The following is a 15170-nucleotide window of genomic DNA, read 5'->3' on the forward strand; positions in this document are numbered from 1 at the left end:
GACGAGGTGCAGCCTGAGACGGGGGTACAGACAAGGTGCAGCCTGAGACAGGGGTACAGACAAGGTGCAGCCTGAGACGGGGGTACAGACGAGGTGCAGCCTGAGACGGGGGTACAGACAAGGTGCAGCCTGAGACAGGGAGTACAGACAAGGTGCAGCCTGAGACAGGGAGTACAGACGAGGTGCAGCCTGAGACGGGGAGTACAGACAAGGTGCAGCCTGAGACGGGGGTGCAGACGAGGTGCAGCCTGAGACAGGGAGTACAGACGAGGTGCAGCCTGAGACAGGGAGTACAGACAAGGTGCAGCCTGAGACAGGGAGTACAGACGAGGTGCAGCCTGAGACAGGGAGTACAGACAAGGTGCAGCCTGAGACGGGAGTACAGACAAGGTGCAGCCTGAGACAGGGAGTACAGACGAGGTGCAGCCTGAGACAGGGAGTACAGACAAGGTGCAGCCTGAGACAGGGAGTACAGACGAGGTGCAGCCTGAGACGGGGGTACAGACGAGGTGCAGCCTGAGACAGGGGTACAGACGAGGTGCAGCCTGAGACGGGGGTACAGACAAGGTGCAGCCTGAGACAGGGGTACAGACAAGGTGCAGCCTGAGACGGGGGTACAGACGAGGTGCAGCCTGAGACGGGGGTACAGACGAGGTGCAGCCTGAGACGGGGAGTACAGGCGAGGTGCAGCCTGAGACGGGGAGTATAGACAAGGTGCAGCCTGAGACGGGGGTACAGACGAGGTGCAGCCTGAGACAGGGAGTACAGACGAGGTGCAGCCTGAGACGGGGGTACAGACGAGGTGCAGCCTGAGACAGGGGTACAGACGAGGTGCAGCCTGAGACGGGGAGTATAGACAAGGTGCAGCCTGAGACGGGGAGTATAGACAAGGTGCAGCCTGAGACAGGGAGTACAGACAAGGTGCAGCCTGAGACAGGGAGTACAGACGAGGTGCAGCCTGAGACGGGGGTACAGACGAGGTGCAGCCTGAGACAGGGGTACAGACGAGGTGCAGCCTGAGACGGGGGTACAGACAAGGTGCAGCCTGAGACAGGGGTACAGACAAGGTGCAGCCTGAGACGGGGGTACAGACGAGGTGCAGCCTGAGACGGGGAGTACAGACGAGGTGCAGCCTGAGACAGGGAGTACAGACGAGGTGCAGCCTGAGACGGGGGTGCAGACGAGGTGCAGCCTGAGACAGGGGTACAGACGAGGTGCAGCCTGAGACGGGGAGTATAGACAAGGTGCAGCCTGAGACGGGGAGTATAGACAAGGTGCAGCCTGAGACGGGGGTACAGACGAGGTGCAGCCTGAGACGGGGAGTATAGACGAGGTGCAGCCTGAGACGGGGGTACAGACGAGGTGCAGCCTGAGACGGGGGTACAGACGAGGTGCAGCCTGAGACGGGGAGTATAGACGAGGTGCAGCCTGAGACAGGGAGTACAGACAAGGTGCAGCCTGAGACAGGGAGTACAGACGAGGTGCAGCCTGAGACGGGGGTACAGACGAGGTGCAGCCTGAGACGGGGGTACAGACGAGGTGCAGCCTGAGACGGGGGTACAGACGAGGTGCAGCCTGAGACGGGGGTACAGACGAGGTGCAGCCTGAGACGGGGGTACAGACGAGGTGCAGCCTGAGACGGGGGTACAGACGAGGTGCAGCCTGAGACGGGGGTACAGACGAGGTGCAGCCTGAGACGGGGGTACAGACGAGGTGCAGCCTGAGACGGGGGTACAGACGAGGTGCAGCCTGAGACGGGGGTACAGACGAGGTGCAGCCTGAGACGGGGGTACAGACGAGGTGCAGCCTGAGACGGGGGTACAGACGAGGTGCAGCCTGAGACGGGGGTACAGACGAGGTGCAGCCTGAGACGGGGGTACAGACGAGGTGCAGCCTGAGACGGGGGTACAGACGAGGTGCAGCCTGAGACAGGGAGTATAGACGAGGTGCAGCCTGAGACAGGGAGTATAGACGAGGTGCAGCCTGAGACGGGGGTACAGACAAGGTGCAGCCTGAGACGGTGGTACAGACGAGGTGCAGCCTGAGACGGGGGTACAGACGAGGTGCAGCCTGAGACAGGGAGTATAGACGAGGTGCAGCCTGAGACGGGGGTACAGACGAGGTGCAGCCTGAGACGGGGGTATAGACGAGGTGCAGCCTGAGACAGGGAGTATAGACAAGGTGCAGCCTGAGACGGGGGTACAGACGAGGTGCAGCCTGAGACAGGGAGTATAGACAAGGTGCAGCCTGAGACGGGGGTATAGACGAGGTGCAGCCTGAGACAGGGAGTATAGACAAGGTGCAGCCTGAGACGGGGGTACAGACGAGGTGCAGCCTGAGACAGGGAGTACAGACGAGGTGCAGCCTGAGACAGGGAGTACAGACGAGGTGCAGCCTGAGACGGGAGTACAGACGAGGTGCAGCCTGAGACGGGGGTACAGACGAGGTGCAGCCTGAGACGGGGGTACAGACGAGGTGCAGCCTGAGACGGGGGTACAGACGAGGTGCAGCCTGAGACGGGAGTACAGACGAGGTGCAGCCTGAGACGGGGGTACAGACGAGGTGCAGCCTGAGACAGGGAGTACAGACGAGGTGCAGCCTGAGACGGGGGTACAGACGAGGTGCAGCCTGAGACGGGGGTACAGACGAGGTGCAGCCTGAGACGGGGGTACAGACGAGGTGCAGCCTGAGACGGGGGTACAGACGAGGTGCAGCCTGAGACAGGGAGTACAGACAAGGTGCAGCCTGAGACGGGGGTACAGACGAGGTGCAGCCTGAGACAGGGAGTACAGACAAGGTGCAGCCTGAGACGGGGGTACAGACGAGGTGCAGCCTGAGACGGGGGTACAGACGAGGTGCAGCCTGAGACGGTGGTACAGACAAGGTGCAGCCTGAGACGGGGGTACAGACGAGGTGCAGCCTGAGACGGGAGTATAGACGAGGTGCAGCCTGAGACGGGGGTGCAGACGAGGTGCAGCCTGAGACGGGAGTATAGACGAGGTGCAGCCTGAGACGGGGGTGCAGACGAGGTGCAGCCTGAGACGGGGGTACAGACGAGGTGCAGCCTGAGACAGGGGTGCAGACGAGGTGCAGCCTGAGACGGGGGTGCAGACGAGGTGCAGCCTGAGACAGGGAGTATAGACAAGGTGCAGCCTGAGACGGTGGTACAGACGAGGTGCAGCCTGAGACAGGGAGTATAGACGAGGTGCAGCCTGAGACGGGGGTACAGACAAGGTGCAGCCTGAGACGGGGGTACAGACGAGGTGCAGCCTGAGACGGGGGTACAGACGAGGTGCAGCCTGAGACAGGGAGTATAGACAAGGTGCAGCCTGAGACGGTGGTACAGACGAGGTGCAGCCTGAGACGGGGGTACAGACGAGGTGCAGCCTGAGACAGGGAGTATAGACAAGGTGCAGCCTGAGACGGGGGTACAGACAAGGTGCAGCCTGAGACAGGGAGTACAGACGAGGTGCAGCCTGAGACGGGGGTACAGACGAGGTGCAGCCTGAGACAGGGGTACAGACGAGGTGCAGCCTGAGACGGGGGTACAGACAAGGTGCAGCCTGAGACAGGGGTACAGACAAGGTGCAGCCTGAGACGGGGGTACAGACGAGGTGCAGCCTGAGACGGGGAGTACAGACGAGGTGCAGCCTGAGACAGGGAGTACAGACGAGGTGCAGCCTGAGACGGGGGTACAGACGAGGTGCAGCCTGAGACAGGGGTACAGACGAGGTGCAGCCTGAGACGGGGAGTATAGACAAGGTGCAGCCTGAGACGGGGAGTATAGACAAGGTGCAGCCTGAGACGGGGGTACAGACGAGGTGCAGCCTGAGACGGGGAGTATAGACGAGGTGCAGCCTGAGACGGGGGTACAGACGAGGTGCAGCCTGAGACGGGGGTACAGACGAGGTGCAGCCTGAGACGGGGAGTATAGACGAGGTGCAGCCTGAGACAGGGAGTACAGACAAGGTGCAGCCTGAGACAGGGAGTACAGACGAGGTGCAGCCTGAGACGGGGGTACAGACGAGGTGCAGCCTGAGACGGGGGTACAGACGAGGTGCAGCCTGAGACGGGGGTACAGACGAGGTGCAGCCTGAGACGGGGGTACAGACGAGGTGCAGCCTGAGACGGGGGTACAGACGAGGTGCAGCCTGAGACAGGGAGTATAGACGAGGTGCAGCCTGAGACGGGGGTACAGACGAGGTGCAGCCTGAGACGGGGGTATAGACGAGGTGCAGCCTGAGACAGGGAGTATAGACAAGGTGCAGCCTGAGACGGGGGTACAGACGAGGTGCAGCCTGAGACAGGGAGTATAGACAAGGTGCAGCCTGAGACGGGGGTATAGACGAGGTGCAGCCTGAGACAGGGAGTATAGACAAGGTGCAGCCTGAGACGGGGGTACAGACGAGGTGCAGCCTGAGACAGGGAGTACAGACGAGGTGCAGCCTGAGACAGGGAGTACAGACGAGGTGCAGCCTGAGACGGGAGTACAGACGAGGTGCAGCCTGAGACGGGGGTACAGACGAGGTGCAGCCTGAGACGGGGGTACAGACGAGGTGCAGCCTGAGACGGGGGTACAGACGAGGTGCAGCCTGAGACGGGAGTACAGACGAGGTGCAGCCTGAGACGGGGGTACAGACGAGGTGCAGCCTGAGACAGGGAGTACAGACGAGGTGCAGCCTGAGACGGGGGTACAGACGAGGTGCAGCCTGAGACGGGGGTACAGACGAGGTGCAGCCTGAGACGGGGGTACAGACGAGGTGCAGCCTGAGACGGGGGTACAGACGAGGTGCAGCCTGAGACAGGGAGTACAGACAAGGTGCAGCCTGAGACGGGGGTACAGACGAGGTGCAGCCTGAGACAGGGAGTACAGACAAGGTGCAGCCTGAGACGGGGGTACAGACGAGGTGCAGCCTGAGACGGGGGTACAGACGAGGTGCAGCCTGAGACGGTGGTACAGACAAGGTGCAGCCTGAGACGGGGGTACAGACGAGGTGCAGCCTGAGACGGGAGTATAGACGAGGTGCAGCCTGAGACGGGGGTGCAGACGAGGTGCAGCCTGAGACGGGAGTATAGACGAGGTGCAGCCTGAGACGGGGGTGCAGACGAGGTGCAGCCTGAGACGGGGGTACAGACGAGGTGCAGCCTGAGACAGGGGTGCAGACGAGGTGCAGCCTGAGACGGGGGTGCAGACGAGGTGCAGCCTGAGACAGGGAGTATAGACAAGGTGCAGCCTGAGACGGTGGTACAGACGAGGTGCAGCCTGAGACAGGGAGTATAGACGAGGTGCAGCCTGAGACGGGGGTACAGACAAGGTGCAGCCTGAGACGGGGGTACAGACGAGGTGCAGCCTGAGACAGGGAGTATAGACAAGGTGCAGCCTGAGACGGTGGTACAGACGAGGTGCAGCCTGAGACGGGGGTACAGACGAGGTGCAGCCTGAGACAGGGAGTATAGACAAGGTGCAGCCTGAGACGGGGGTACAGACGAGGTGCAGCCTGAGAGGGGGGTGCAGACGAGGTGCAGCCTGAGACGGGGGTACAGACGAGGTGCAGCCTGAGACGGGGGTACAGACGAGGTGCAGCCTGAGACGGGGGTGCAGACGAGGTGCAGCCTGAGACAGGGAATACAGACAAGGTGCAGCCTGAGAGGGGGGTACAGACGAGGTGCAGCCTGAGACAGGGAGTATAGACAAGGTGCAGCCTGAGACGGGGGTACAGACGAGGTGCAGCCTGAGAGGGGGGTGCAGACGAGGTGCAGCCTGAGACGGGGGTACAGACGAGGTGCAGCCTGAGACGGGGGTACAGACGAGGTGCAGCCTGAGACAGGGAGTACAGACAAGGTGCAGCCTGAGACGGGGGTGCAGGCGAGGTGCAGCCTGAGACGGGGGTACAGACGAGGTGCAGCCTGAGACAGGGAGTACAGACGAGGTGCAGCCTGAGACAGGGAGTACAGACGAGGTGCAGCCTGAGACAGGGAGTACAGACGAGGTGCAGCCTGAGACAGGGAGTACAGACAAGGTGCAGCCTGAGACGGGGGTGCAGGCGAGGTGCAGCCTGAGACGGGGGTACAGACGAGGTGCAGCCTGAGACGGGGGTGCAGACGAGGTGCAGCCTGAGATGGGGGTACAGACGAGGTGCAGCCTGAGACGGGGGTGCAGACGAGGTGCAGCCTGAGACGGGGGTACAGACGAGGTGCAGCCTGAGACGGGGGTACAGACGAGGTGCAGCCTGAGACGGGGGTACAGACAAGGTGCAGCTTGTGAGGGGCCGACTTCAAGCTGACACCTGTGAGAGTTTATGAGCGCCTGCCCTGGTCTTTGCAGGAAAGCACACAGCATTGCACAGGAGAGGATTCTGTGCTGACCCACAGGAGTCACATCAGTGCCTTCTCACAGTGACAGATTCATAAGCATTGCCCAGGCTCGCCAGTGTGGAAGCTCAGCACCTGGGGCCCAGTCACTGTTTCTTTTCAAAAGTGCCACCATGTTTGAGGAGTAGTAGAGGGGGAAAAGCAGTGTCTTTTCATTACCCATTGAGGGTTCATGGCACCTGTGACAAAAAGTCAAACTAACAGAGGGAATAAGTGGTGAGGACTCTTTCATGTAAGGTGCTGTTGAGAGCATATAAGATCTAGACAGAAGAAGAAATCTAAAGTCTGTTCATCTTGAAAGTAGGATTGGGTACATGTAAAATGACTTGATAGAAAATAATTGGTTTTAATTTCTGGTTATGCTAACTTCATGGCCTTTTACAAAATCTTTCTTCTAAAGTCATTTTCTATCTGTAAAACAGAATTCATGAGTCCAGGCGGGGGCTGTAGGAGAAAGTTTTTTGACTTGAGTTCTTCCTAGGGATGGGGAACGCAACAATCAGTGTGTCAGAGAGGTAGGGTGGTTGGCTTAATCCTCGCCAAGCTGTGAGTCTGAAAACAAGGTGTAGGGTAATATAAATTCTGGGGCTGACGTGTGAGTAGCGTGTCCTGAGCCGGCGCTTGCCTTCCTGGTGTTCTTCCTGGTGGCTGGTGAGAGCTGCAGGCTTTATTTCAGAGCGACGCTGGAGATTGAAGCCAGAGCCTTGTCCACGCAGAGCACATCAGACGTCACCATCACAGCCCAGTAGAGTGGATTATGAAAGATAATGTCCGCATATTAATTGTTTTTCTAGTAGTGCTAATAAATTTTGAACAGATGAAGTTGTGCTACTATTAAGGGGAAGAGGCTCCTTGGAAAAGCTTTATGATTTCAGGTCTGAAATGGACTTCCTGCGCCCTTCTTAGGGAGCACTGCTGTATCTGCATTGGTAGCACAGAGCAACTGAATACCCTTAGGGAATCCGATGTTTACGCCTTCTGGCAAGTGTGGCCTGAACTAAGCACATCAAAAGTATGAATTGGATACTGGCAGCAGTGGGTTGAACGAATAAGAAATAAAGAAAGATCTTTCAGGATAGTACTGTGAAGACACACAGTTAGAGCTACATCCGCGTCAGCTACTGGCCGCGTCACCCTTGGCAAGGGGCCTCATGCCTCTGCCTTCTTTCACACAGCTGGAATGTGGGCATGGTAGATCGTTCTTACCAGAAAAAAAGAAAATAGAGTGAAAAATTCACCAGAGTCTCTGCAATGTACCCCATGAACTGTCAGTAAACTCCTAAACCGTGCAGGAGTGCTCGACTCTGGTTCCAGGATTTGCTCTGCTGAGCTTCAATTTGAACTTACTGTATCTGTCTACAAAAGTGAAGATGCTATAAAGAAATGTTACTGGAAGCTGACTAGCTCATTTGTTAGCATTAAGTAAGTTAAAACTGGAACAAGCTAGATGCAGCATCATTAGAACTGACCTCAAGGCTCCAGCGCTATGTACCAACCAGTCTTGTCTTTAGTTGACTGCAGTTTGTGGGCAGTATTGATTTTCCTGTTCCCTCACTACGTAGATGGGTGGAGCCTAGGAATGTGGCTCCAGGATTAGGTGTTTATCACATATGTAAGGCTCTGGGTTTGGTTCTGGGGGTGGTATCATAAATAAATTAAAATAAATAAGTAGTTTCAGCTCCTAGTTTTTATTTTCTTGAAGCTCTTTCATTTCCCTGAGTTACATGTAGTCCTATGTGTGCTTGTGACAGATTTCACTAAACGAATTCCTTTGGTTTTACAACTTTAGTGTCAAGTGGATTCCATTAATATTTGCTCATTGACTCAGTGGGTATATAACTAAGGCATTTAAAAGCTCAGGCCAGGAAAATTAACCTTCTAATCTCACAAAGTAAGGATAATAAATCTATGTCTTGGACTGTACATGGATTAATATGAGAACCAAGCCTCTGAGGTCCATTAGATTAATGATAGGACTTTGTGTATGTATGTTTAAACAACAGGACAAATTTAGCACTTTTCATGGTGTTTGGTATGCCATCGTTAAGTTCACTGATATGGCACAGCAATCCCTACATAGCCTCAGAGCATTTTCATCATCCCTAACTGAAACTACTTGACTGCTTTTCAGCTGTGTCTGTGGTTTACATCCTGGGCAACACTGGTCCTGCAGTGATCTTGGACATTTCTTCAGAAAGTGTGCCTCATACTCCTCACAGGGAATAAATAACTCAGAGAAGCAACCTGAAGGGGAGAGGATGGTGTTGTTGGCCTCTCCCCCAGGACTGCCAGTGGAGACTGAGTGGCTGTTGGCTTTTCGTTTCTTTTTATTGTCATCATGACGGAAGCTTCTCTTACCTGTAAAAGGCAGCTTTCCTTGTGGCTGACAAAATTAAGAAGTGAACAGCTTTGTCATCAACTCAAGATTAATTTCAAACATCATTAACTAAGCAATGGGAACAAAATCATGTTTTTCTCTTTCCTCTGCATTATTTGGACACCTGTTTAAGGTTATTTTAGGGAACATCTGCTTTTAAGGAAACCTTATTTTTACAAATAGGTTGGACGTGTGAACAGATTCACAAATGAGAGACGCATTTAAACTTAACTCTTTGTCTACTCCCTCCCAAGTCCCTAAGAGTCCATTTGTAGTTCATAGAGGTTGCGTGGGCCTAGCACAGTTAATTCTGCTTATTGGGTGTGATAGAGATTTACCAAAGCAGAGTCCTTCTTGTCATCACTGGCTTACACATCTAAGCAACGAAATCTATAGTTAGTGGCCTCAAAAGACTGGGTTGTTTGTTCGTTTGTTTGTTTTTGTTTTCTTTCCTATTGACCAGGTAAGTTTGAACCTGGAACTTTCTTTATATTAATGAAAGTCCTTCTGAAACCATCCAGTTTTCAGCCTTCACTGGTTTTAGGCCTCTGCTTTTCTTTGTCCCCTTTTCTTCCTCTCTCTGCCCTCAACAAGGAGCCATTCTGATGTTCTGAACGTTCTTTCTTTATGCAAATGTGCACTGTGGGCTTCACGTGTTTTCTAGTGTCTTGAGTAAATGATGCGGGAACGGTATGCATCTCACACTGTCGTTCTTTCACTCAACACTGCTTTAAATGTCTCCTCGTCGGTGGCATGCTGAGACACCCTCCACCATGGTTACATCCAACTCTCTGCTATCTCAAACAGCTCTGGGGTCAGTCTCTTCCGTGTCCTCTGGACACCTATCCTGAAAGGGGGACCTCAACTGAGAAAATGCCTCCATAAGATTAGGCAGCAGGCAAGCCTGTTGAGCATGTTATTAATTAACTGTTAATACAAGGGGCCCAGTCCATGGCGGGTGGTATCACCCCAGGCTGGTGGGCCTGCGTTCTATAAGAAGGCAGGCTGAGCAAGCCATGGGCTCTGCAGCAGCTCCCGACTCCAGGTTCCAGCCCTGTTTAAGTTCCTGTCCTGACTGTTTTTGATGATGAGCTGTTCCTTGGAACTGTGAGTGAAATAAACACTTTGTTCCCCGTGTTGCTTGTGGTCGTGGTGTTTTATCGTGGCAGTGATAACCGTAAGGCAGCACCTGTGTCAAATGGGGGAGCTGCATATGGCAAGATTGGAATCGCTGCTTTCCAGCATTTATGCTCAGCATCCCAGCCCCAGTGTATCTCCTTAGCTCTGCGAAGGCTAGTGATAAAGTTTCCCCCCTTGGGAGTCTGTTAATATGCTTTATTTAAAAGCCTCGTTTACTTAATATCTCACTTACTATTTTGATATGCCATGTATTTGTGAGGATGGAGGGGGATAGAACTCAGGGCCTCAAGGTCTACAAGCCTACCCTGGATGTCCCGTTTAATTTGCAATTCTAAATTCACTCAGAAATTTGAGCATTTCCTCACAAACCTGAGGATTTTGAGTCTATGCGTTGGAGTTAGATGTCTTTTTCTACTTTATTTGTAAAACTTCTGTTGATTAATTATTTGATGAATTAAAACATCTTCTCTTCATTACGTTTTCCTACCCATCGATGTAACGTCAGAAAGCATCCTTCTGCTTTACCAGCTATTTTATTTTTAATCTTAAAAATGCATCTCTCTCAATCATCTTTGAACCTTGTCCTTTAGGCTACGGCCATGGTGATTTTCCACAAAAGATTTCCTGATTTTTAACTGTCTTCCAAATATGTTCTTAGCTTGAGTTGTATTAAATTGTGGTTTCATGGTGGCCAAGAAGCAAATGGAGTTTGCTTTTATGACACAACCCTTTCCCCAAGTCCCTTAAGCTATGAATCCATAACGGATTATTTTACTGATTCAGTGAGAACTGTTATGATTCACTCAGGCCTCACGCCCTGGCTCAGCCCCATTACAGAACCAAGTCTGCATGCAAAAGCTGTGGGGACATTACACATCCAAACCACAAATTGGTGATTACATAACAAGTTTCATAAGAGAGCAGTCTTCATTTCTTGCTGAATCTCTGTCTGTTAGGAGAGTGAAAAGTCAGGACTGTGCCAGGCATGAGCGTTGCACCCCTGTCGCTCTGTCGTTTGGGAGGTCAGACAGGAGGGCCAGAAGTTCAAGGTCATCCTCAGTTACATACCGAGTGTGAAGCCAGCATGGCCTACATGACACACTGCCTCAGTAAAGAACTGCGGCAGCAAAATAAAATTATACCAGCCTCAAAAAACGATACAGTATCCAGTGTGGTGTAGGGTGTGTGTGTGTGTGTGTGTGTGTGTGTGTGTGTGTGTGTGTGTGTGTGTTGTGTGTGCTGTGTGCATGTGTGTGTGGTGTGTATGTGTGCTGTGTGTGTGTGGTATATGTGTTTGTGGTGTGTGTGTGTGGGCACGTATGTGCGCACGCGCGCATACTCTGTAGGTAAAGTGCTCATGGTGGGAACATGAGAGCCTGGGTTGGAATCTCCAGCCCAGAACCAGGTCTGAAATCCCAGCCCTGCTCGGTCAGCGCCCTCGGGTTCAGGAAGTTAAAGATGGACCACACATATATATTATATGTCCTTGGTTTTTGTTGGCTTGCCTTCTCTTTTTCTCTTTCTCCTTCTCCTTCTCCTCCTCCTCCTCCTTCTTCTCCTCCTCCTCCTCTTCCTCCTTCTTCTTCTTCTCCATCTTCTTCTTTTTCTTCTTTCTTCTTCTTCTGCCTTTATATGTAGCTTAGGCCCTGAGCTGGAGACCCCCCTACCTTAGCTTCCTGCATGCTGGCCCTAAAGGCACCTTCTATCACATCCAGCTTCGTCATAAGCATGTTTACGTCTGCCAGCTTGTGACTGCTGTCATGGTGATCTGTAGCCACTCTCACATAAGCAAACCCGCCTGCATTCATTTTTCCTTTTCACTCCTGTACTTTTACTTCCCGGGCTAGCACTGTGCGGGATGCGAGACCTTGTGAGCACTATTGTCTCTACTGAGGTTCTAGTGTGGTTTGGTTGTTCGGAACCAGCGGCCGAGCTAGGTAGTTTAGACCATGGTGAAGAAGTGACAAGGCTTCTTAGCTCTCCCTCTGTTGCTGTGATAAACACCATAACCAAAATCAACTAGAGGAGGAAAGGGTTTATGTCCACTTACAGTTTCTAGTCCATCGTGAAAAACAGGGCAGGACCTGAGCAGAGAACATGGAGGAGCACCGCTGCTGATTAGCTTGCTCCTCAAGGCTTGAGCTGCCTGCTTTCTTATATAACCCCAGACCACTGCTGGGGCTGGCACCACACACCTGGGCTGCCAAAAAAAATGTACCACAGACTTGTCCATAGACAATCTAATGGGCATTCTCTCAGTTAATTAAGGCTCCCTCTTCCTAAGTGGCGCCCCCTTGTGTGACATTGATTAAAAACTAGCTAGCACACAGGGTGAAACAGAAGATGGAAAGATGGTTGAATATGCATAAACCATGACTTATTAAGACCTTCAACAACAACAACAGCAATAGCCGGGTGTGGTGGCACAGCCTTTAATCCCAGAACTCGGGAAGTAGAGGCAGGAGGATCTCTGTGAGTTTGAGGCCACACTGGTCTACAAAGGGAGTCCAGGACAGCTAAAGCTATACAGAGAAACCCTGTCTCAAAAACAAAAAACAAAAGAACAAAGGACCTTCAACACAGTGAAGGAGAAGTTCAACCCCACAGAGATGAACCATGGCCCTGACTGATGGCTGTTGATGGCTATTGATGGCTATTGATGGCTATTGACGGCTCTAGACGGCTATTGATGACTGTTGATGGCTATTGATGGCTGTTGACAGCTGTTGATGGCTGCTGATGGCTATTGATGGCTATTAATGGTTATTGATTGCTGTTGGTGGCTGTGTGGGCGTTAGTGGTTGCTTCCAGATCTGACAACTAAACAGGCATCCTCATCTCTCTTCCATTTACTCACTTAATCCAGTGTTATTTTATGCTGCTTATATATTTTTAAAGTATATTTTATGTGCTATATGCAAGTGGAAAAGCTCCTGTCAATCGCACACATGACTTTGGGTTCAACCCTAGTGTAACGAACATATTTTTAAATAACTATATTTTAAGTATAATAAATTATTGATATTTTTCTGGCCAAGCATTAAGTTGAGGAGAGTAGAAAAAAATAATAACTGTTTGGTTCAATATTTTATCTCTAAAACTAAATTCTTTGCTCATATGTCACTGTTAGTGAATATTTTAACCCTTCATGGCAAGGTAGAGGCTTGGAGCCATGAGTTCCCCATATTTTGGTAAGTAGCTGAAGGAAAAACAGGCTAGTGGGAACCAGAAGTGAGAAGTTTTGTAGGTAATCTAAGCTCAGGTGGAGATTAAAATAACTCCTAACTATAGCTTACCCGCAAGGCCATGAAAATGCTAAGTGATCTATTGTAAGAGAGCACCGTAGGTGAACCACACTAAGTATGGCAGAATGCTGATATCTTCTTAATAAAATCATGCCCCCCCTTTTTTTTTCATTTTTAATATAGAAAAGATCAGACAGAGATATGCAGACCTGCCTGGAGAATTACACATTATCGAACTGGAAAAGGATAAAAATGGACTGGGACTCAGTCTCGCTGGCAACAAAGACAGGTCACGGATGAGCATCTTTGTGGTGGGGATCAACCCCGAGGGACCAGCGGCTGCAGATGGACGCATGCGGATTGGAGATGAGCTGCTAGAGGTGAGAGCAGTTTGTTTCAGCTTGCCGTCTGGTGCAGAGCTAGGGTAGCATACAGAAAAGTCAGCTTGGATTATTTTATGAATGTGTTGGAACCAAAAAAGAAGTCTGTAGCTAGCCGGGTGTCCCTGCCCATAATCGCAGGGCTTGGAAGGTAGAGGCAGAAGGATCAGAAGTTCAGGGCCAGCTTCTGCTACATGGTGAGCTTGAGCCAGCCTTCCTTATGTGAGACCTTGCCATAGGAAAGTAAAATAAGCCAAGGTACTAAGTCTGTGGACTTCTTATTGGGAAAAGCTAAAGTCTGTCACACTGGTAACGAGCTAAGGTCACATGGCTTCCTTATTTAGAGACAGAAAGCAGAGAGTAGACCAGTGCTCAGGTGGCTACTACTCAGATGACCTCATCAGTATTCCAACAGTGTTCTGTTTTCCTAAGCTTAAATTCGGGGCCTTTGTTTTGAGTTTATTGAAGTTAGTGTTCCCTTCTTTCATTTAGCTGTTTTTCAACTGTCCATTAGGACAGAAGGAAACGAGTACTTACAGTTCCTTCATTCAGTAGCTTCCAGTTTAGAGAAAAGAGATTTTTTTTTTTAGGTACAGAAAAGCCTTTGTATTATAAACTGAAAAGTGTAATAATAGGTAACAGATAGTGCAGACTTGGTACTAGACAAGATCAGCTGTTGTCCTGTTCTGAGGACTTAGTAGCTGGCATCCTGACTTCTTGCTCGTGTTTACCCACTGTTAAGGCCTCTCCAGCATGTAGATTTTAGGGGAGGTCAGTCACAGGACACTGGGCATCACATTGTCTTTAGGAAGTAGGGGCCTCTGCAGCCAGTGCGCACAGACATTAGCATCGCCCTGCTCTCCCAAGGCCCTGTAGCTTCTCTCTACACAGCATCCTTCTCTACAGAGACACCACTCCTGTGAATACCTTTCTTGTTCTGTAATTCAGTGTCATAAAGTGAGCCCACGCTGGGGATTTGCACTGACTGCTATAATTATTAAGTAAATAACAGTGAAGTTGACAGAATATATTTACTGTTATAATCCACGCTTCAGGCTTATTGCCTTTAGCTCATGTTTATAGACTCCCTTGGGATGAGACTGAAGTGATAAAGGTGAGCATGGGAGCTAGCTCAGTAGATTACTGTTACTGCCATGTCTGTGTGCCACACATCTGTCTTTGGGGTTCCTAAGGACTTTCAATGGAAATTATTTCTGTCATTTTATAATAATAAAACTGGATTATAAATGCTTTGTTGTTATAGAATTAAGTGTCTACACTTGGGTAAGAACTCAGGCTTGGGGGCTAGAGCGATGACTCAGCAGTTACAAGCATTTGCTATCTTGCAGGGAAACTAGGTTCTGTTCCCAACACCCACAGTCTCAGAAGATCTGGCACCCTCTTCTGACTTCCATACATACCAGGCACATGTGTAGCTCACATCCATATATTCAGATAAAACATTCCTATAAATAAAATGTTTAACAAGAAAAGAACTTAGGCTTGGCAGACTCCAAGAGTCATGCTGTGGGCACTGATGTCACTGCCTTCCTTCCCTGTGGTTTTTTAATAGACTCTGTGATATCTCTCTGTCTGTCTGTCTGTGTCTGTCTGTCTGTCTGTCTGTCTGTCTGTCTATCTATCTCTGCCTTTGTA

The 15170-nt window shown here is 51.3% G+C and overlaps 1 protein-coding gene across 3 annotated transcripts in view; it reads left to right on the top strand.

The window, feature by feature from the left end:
• PATJ (PATJ crumbs cell polarity complex component) overlaps window positions 1-15170 on the top strand; it is a 324218-nt gene that overhangs the window by 162832 nt on the left and 146216 nt on the right. For all 3 annotated transcript variants that reach the window (XM_084769227.1, XM_084769228.1, XM_084769229.1), the window contains one exon: window positions 13318-13514. In XM_084769227.1, the coding sequence (XP_084625353.1) occupies window positions 13318-13514 (197 nt within the window). The remainder of the gene's footprint in view (window positions 1-13317; window positions 13515-15170) is intronic.

The sequence above is a fragment of the Acomys minous genome, assembly GCF_964271855.1.
Source record: "Acomys minous genome assembly, chromosome: 1".
In the NCBI taxonomy this organism is placed as follows: Eukaryota; Metazoa; Chordata; class Mammalia; order Rodentia; family Muridae; genus Acomys; species Acomys minous.